Source organism: Trachypithecus francoisi, unplaced genomic scaffold (assembly GCF_009764315.1).
Source record: "Trachypithecus francoisi isolate TF-2019V2 unplaced genomic scaffold, Tfra_2.0 Lachesis_group4, whole genome shotgun sequence".
In the NCBI taxonomy this organism is placed as follows: Eukaryota; Metazoa; Chordata; class Mammalia; order Primates; family Cercopithecidae; genus Trachypithecus; species Trachypithecus francoisi.
The window spans coordinates 103,599,302-103,605,301 of NW_022681469.1; the positions used below are offsets into that span (position 1 = coordinate 103,599,302).

The 6,000-nt window shown below is 49.8% G+C and overlaps 1 protein-coding gene across 6 annotated transcripts in view; it reads right to left on the minus strand.

Annotated features, from left to right (window-relative positions):
• The window catches only part of MINDY4 (MINDY lysine 48 deubiquitinase 4), a 125,829-nt gene extending 120,068 nt beyond the window's left edge, over positions 1–5,761 (minus strand). For all 6 annotated transcript variants that reach the window (XM_033194616.1, XM_033194613.1, XM_033194614.1 and 3 more), the window contains exon 1: positions 5,577–5,761. In XM_033194616.1, coding sequence (XP_033050507.1) covers positions 5,577–5,693 — 117 coding nt within the window. In that variant the 5' untranslated portion in view covers positions 5,694–5,761. The remainder of the gene's footprint in view (positions 1–5,576) is intronic.
• Between the last annotated feature and the right edge of the window lie 239 nt (positions 5,762–6,000).

Below are 6,000 nucleotides of genomic sequence, written 5' to 3' on the forward strand. Positions count from 1 at the left end.
CTTCAAGGCCACAGTGAGCTATGATTTCACCACTGCACTCCATCCTGGATGAAAGAGTGAGACCCTGTCTCTAAAAAAAAAAAAAAGAAAGAAAGAAGAAAAGGAAAGAAAAGAAAAAAAAGAAAAAAGAAACGAAAAGAGAAAAGAAAAGAAAAGAAATACCATTGGGGTAGAGACAAGGGTGCCCTTGGGAGTCAGTCAGTCCTCAGTCCCATCCAGCCCACTCAAACTTCATTCGCCCAACAAACACCTGTCATGCACCTCCTATATGCCAGGCTCTGGTCTAGATGCAGGAGAGACAGAAGGAATAGGAGCTAATGTTCTGTTGGGAAAGCAGACCATAAATGTATGGTGTGGCAGCTGCTAATACGTACTACTAGGGAGACAAAGCAGGAAGAGGGAAGATAAGGATGAAAGTCACTCTTTTAGATGGTCAGCTATTTGTTCAGCATCATCCACATGCTCACTCCTGTCCCAGGTTCCCTATCTGTGAAATGAAGGGAACAGACCCTACCGTAAGTCCAGTTGCTAGAGGCAGAGCAGTGAACAGATATAAATCCCAGTCCTCAGGGAACCTGCACTCTACAGGGGGAGAGACAACAAGTATAGTATGATATGGGGAAAAAACATACAAAATAGGATAAGGAGACAGAGAGGGCTACAGTGGGTATGGGGATGGGCTGCTACTTTATCTAAGGTGGTCAGGAAAGGCATCATTGATTGATGAAGGAATCAAAAGAGCAGGCCACACAGACACTTGGGAGAAAAGTGTTCTGGGCAAGGAATAGCAAGTGCAAAGGCCCTGAGCCAGTTGCAAAAGGCCAGTGCATCTAGAGCTGCATGGCAGGGGAAAGGAGGTAAGGAAATCAGAAGTCACTCAGAGACTCATAAGGAAAGGCCTTGTGGGCTTTTGTGAAATGGGAAGGCTACTATTTCGAACCGACATATTTTTGAAAGATCACTTGGCTGCTAGGTTGAAAATAAACTGTAGGAGGCAGAAGATCAAGGAAAAACCATTTAGGAGGCTATTGAACAATTCACAACTCACATGAAACACAGGGGTGGCTTGGAGCAAGGTGTTCGCAACAGAAGTGGTAAGAAGTGGCTATATTCTGTATGTGCTCTGATGACAAAGTCAACAGATTCGCTGATGGACTGGATATGAGGTGCACAAGAAAGGAAAAAGCCAAGAATAATTCCGAAGTTTCTGGCCTAGGCAATCAGAAGGACAGAGGTGCCATTTATTCCAATGGGCACAGTTGTAGGAGGAACAGGAAATCAGAAATTGAGTTTTGGACATTATGATAAATATATATTTGTTCTTTGTCCCAGGTTCCAGGCACATAGATTCTAAAACTCTTGGAATCTCCAGGGTGATAAGAACGTCTTCTGTATGCTAATGTGATGACTAGTGGCTGGGGACCCCTAGATGGCTTCAGGATAGGGGCTGGTCACCAGAAAGAGCAAACCTTGATTAGAGGGCTGGAACTTTCAGCCCTACCTCCCAACCTCCCAGGGAGGGAAGAGGAGCTATAGATTGAGCTAACCACCAATGGTCAATGATTTAATCGAACATTCCTATATAACAGAATCGACATAAAATATCCTGAACGATGGGGTTCAGGGAGTTCCCAGGTTGGTGCTGGGAGGACAGCGTGCTGAAGAGGGCATGGAAGCTCCATGACCCTCCACCCACACCTTGCCCTATGCATCTCTTCCATCTGGCTGTTCCTGAATTGTGTTCTTTATAGTAAACTGGTAAATGTAAGTAAAGTGTTTCTCCGAGTTCTGTGAACCATTCTAGTACATTATTAAAACTGTGAAGGGGATTGTGGGAATCCTCAATTTATAGCTAGTTGGTCAGAAGTTCAGGCGGCAACTTGGGACTTCTGACCGTCATCTGAAGTGAGGGCAGTCATGAGCCTGAGACCTTAACCTGCAGGGTCTGCACTAACTACAGGTAGTGTCAGGACTGTATTGAATTGTACAACACCCAGTTAGTGTCTGGAGAGTTGGAGACTTAGTTTGTATGGAGGAAAAATACCCCACACATTTGATGTCTGAAGTATAAGCAGAAACACTATCAGAGACATGTTGAGATGCTTGTTAGCCATCCCAGCAGATATGTAGAATAGGCAGTTGGAAGAATTCAAGAGTTCAGGGAGAGGTCTCAGCTAGAGATAGACATTTGGGAATTGTCAGCATATAGATGGTATGGGAATCCACAAGACTGGCTGAGATGTCTTGAGAGTGAATAGACAGGAGAAGAGAAGAGAGCCATAAACTGAGTCCTTGAGCCCAGCAGAGTACACAGGACAGGGAAATGAGGGGCACCAGCAAAGACGTTGAAGGGAGCACCCAGAGCAGTAGGAGGAAAGCTAAGAGGGACAGTCTCCTAGAAGACAAGCAGAAGGACACAATCAACTGTGACAAACATAATCATTAGATCAAGAAGGGCAAGGACTAAAAATCCCAGGTTAATAATGGCCCTAACAAGAGCTATTTCCATGGAATGGTGGGGACAAAAGTCTGATTAGAAATGGTTTGAGAAAGCAGAGAAAATAATAAAATGAGTAGACACAGCTCCTTTATGGGGTTTCTATATAAAGGCAGGAAATAATAAACCAGTAGCTGGGGTTTGGGGGTCAAGATGGGATTCTGCAGGGGCACAACGTATATGTGCTGATAGGAGTAACCTAGTAGAGGAGAGAAATGCATGGTGCAGGAGACAGCGACATCCCTGAGCACACAAGAGGGGGCATGCACACGTGGAGGGGCGGGCCTAACCAGGGGTGTGGAGAATTCATCCACAGGAACACCAGAGAGAGCGAGTGAGTGGTGCAGGCCCAGGAATCTGAGCAAGTGTGGTAGTGGGAGCCTGTTGGACTTCCCTCATGACTTCTGTTTTGTCAGCGAAATTAGATGGGGAAGGAGCTTTGGGGTTTGAGGAGAAAGAAGGTATGAAATGGTCATCCAGGATTTGAGAAAGTAAACAGGCTGGAGAGTTGCAACCAGGTGGGCAGGCACCCATAAGGCACCACAAGGGGGTGTGGTCATGGATTTAGAGTGACACCATCAACATGGTGGTGTGTGTTTCTCTCCAATCCCATTCAGCTCTATGGGTGCAAGTGTGGAGCAGGGCGAGTGGAATTTTACTGTCAGAAGAGAATGATGAAGGGAGAGAAGGGCAAAAGAGCTGCGCCTGTTATGGAGGGCGCAATTATAACGATGGGTGGGTGAGAAGTAGGCGGGTAACGGTAGGCCCAAGGGACTGTGAACAGTTGGCAGGAACAATGCAATATAGACGTGGTGAGGCTGGAGAAGAGTTTATGTGGGACTACGAAGGGGGACAAGCTGGAAATTTTGACAGGTGGGAAGCTTGGAATTGAGATTACAGAAAGGGCACAGTACTGGTAACGACAAGCTCAGCTCATGACCATGGGGCAGGGTGGCAGAGGGAGGATGGCACAGTCACTGCAGGAGTGGAGCCACAGACCCAAGAGGCTGGGGCAGCAGAAGAGTCACCTCAGTGGACCCTGCCATCTCCAGGAAACTATCATGACTCTCCCTGAGGGCAGACCACACTTGGTGACTTCAAGTAGGCCAAAGTGGCTGGAGGGTAGAGGGCGGAGCAAGCAGTCATGGAAGATGAGGTCTGAGGGTAGCCAGAGTCAAGTCATGGAGAGACTTGAAGTCTAATTACGATGTGAAGCCAGTAGAGGGGTTTGAGCAGGGGAATTACATGGTCTGACCTGCTCACCCTGAGCAAGTTTCTTGGCCTCCTGGTCTCACCATAATCTTATGTGAAAGGGAATCCTTATACCTATCTTTCAGGACTGTTATGAGAATCTGAGACAACAAACCATCACCTTCCAGGTACCGGGCACCAAGGTGGCAGCTCTCTTGCTTACGACTGCTGGGTGCAATGACTGCCTGCACAAAACCCCGTGGGGAGCACATGGTCTCTGCCCTGGAGCAGAAGGCGATGAGAAAGCAGTATACCTGGGCTGCAGCCCCAGCTCACCAATACCTTCTGAGTAACTGTGGGCAACTCCTCTCTACTCTTAGGGCCTTAGTGTGCCCAGATAAAACACGGGAGGGAGAGGTGACCAGGGGAACTTGGCCATGTCAAGTGGGGGGTTGGAGGGAGGGATGTGGGAGAGGCTGGAAATGAGACTGAGATGGTAAGCTGGGGTCAAGCTACAGGGCAGGCTTGGATGTCAGTGAGGACACTGGACTTCATTTGTACTCAAGAAAGAACATGAGGAAGCCCTCTCTTAAGAGTTTTGTTCAGTGACCCAGACTTAAAAGAAATGATGGTAACAGTCAGCTTCCCAGGGTGTGTTAACTGATATCCAACATGCAGCCAGGACTTGGTGATGGCAGGTCAATTAGCCATAAAAACAGGGCAGATGCGACAAAGCCAAATGCATTCAAAATTTTTTCAGATAAAAATAAATCATAAAAAAACACACAAAGACACTTTCCAAACAGGTGCAGTTCAGAGACACCTCTTTGGTGTCAGAGACAGTGAGGGTGGGAGGAGGTATAAAGTTGAACACCTACGTGCACATGGTATTTATATGTCAGATCCAATGCTTGAGAGCTGCCCATATGTTATTATTAATCCTCATTACAAATCTGCAAAAGGTAGGTCTTATTTTCGTGTTTTACAGATAACGAAATTGAGGCCTTGAGTAAAGTACTCAGGTTCACACTGCAAACTAGTAGCAAATATTTGAACCCTCTCCATCTGACTTCAAAGTCCTTCCCCTTTCCTCCATTCAAAAAATTACGTGTATGAGTTTTCATACCAGACAAGTGTCCATCGCCCCAGCCCAGTATGACATTACAAGGGTAGACAAAACACACAGACTGCAGCCCTCAGTCACCACGTGTTGAAAGAACTGATGTATATCCCCCTCCACTACCACGCCTAAGACCCCCCGGCAAGCTCCTTCCCCACGGAGGTCCCCATCTCCACCCTGAGGCCGGATGACAGCTAAGGACCTTCCACACTTGTGAGCGCTGCAAAAACTCTCCTGGGACAAGACAATAGTAAAACTTACAAAAATTAAAGCAACCACTGGAATTCCCACTGTTGACTAAAATGACTAAGGGCTTGACCGTCAAGAACTTTTCTGGCCCTTTGGGGTTCCCTCTGGGGAGAAGTTCTTTCCGAGTGGGGACCCTGACTTGCGTGGGTCGCGCACGGAGGCCAGCAGCCAGGCTGGGGCGCAGGCCTGCCCGCTGTGAGCCCGCGCTAGGATTGCTTGGCGCGGCCCCCGAGCCCCCTTCCCAGCTGCCTCTGTCCCGGATCGCGGATGCCCCAGGAGGGCAGCGGATGGGCTCAAACCCTGCCTTGCGGAAGCGCCCGCTGACGACGGCAGAAACGCCTTGTGGGAAATGTAGTTTCCCCTGTCCCGGGAAAGGGGCGCTCTTCTGGGGCATCTCTGGAGCAGACAGTAGGCAGGGAACGGGCGCCCTCCCAGAAGGTGCAAAGCCTTCAGGGGAGATCCCGATGATCCCCCCAAATTAGAGCCACTTCCCGGGTTTTGGAGGGGGCGAGCCGTTACCTTTCTGCTGAGGAACTCCCTGACCAAGGAGGCGGCCACCTCCTCCACGAAGAGGCTGTCCATGGCACTGGCTCTGGCTGTGGCTCTGCCCACTAGGCCCACGCCGGGCCGCAGCATCCGGCAGCTGGGTCGGTCTGGCGCAGTATGGCCGCGTTGCCGTGGCGACGGCGGCGTCGGCGCTGCGAGAACTCCTCCCCTTCTCTGGGGCCGGCTGGCTGGGGCGGGAGGGAAGGGGTGGAGCGTCCTGCAAACTCGTGTCTCAGAGTGGGAGGCCGCAGCCAGGGCGCCCCGGTGTCGCCCAGGGCACCGCCCACGGGCTCCGGGCTCGGGGCCTCACTCTGACCTTGGCACTGGTCGTCCGAGAGGCCTAGGACGAATTACCACTCCGCTCCGAGGCTCCATTTTCCTAGACATAAAATGGGAA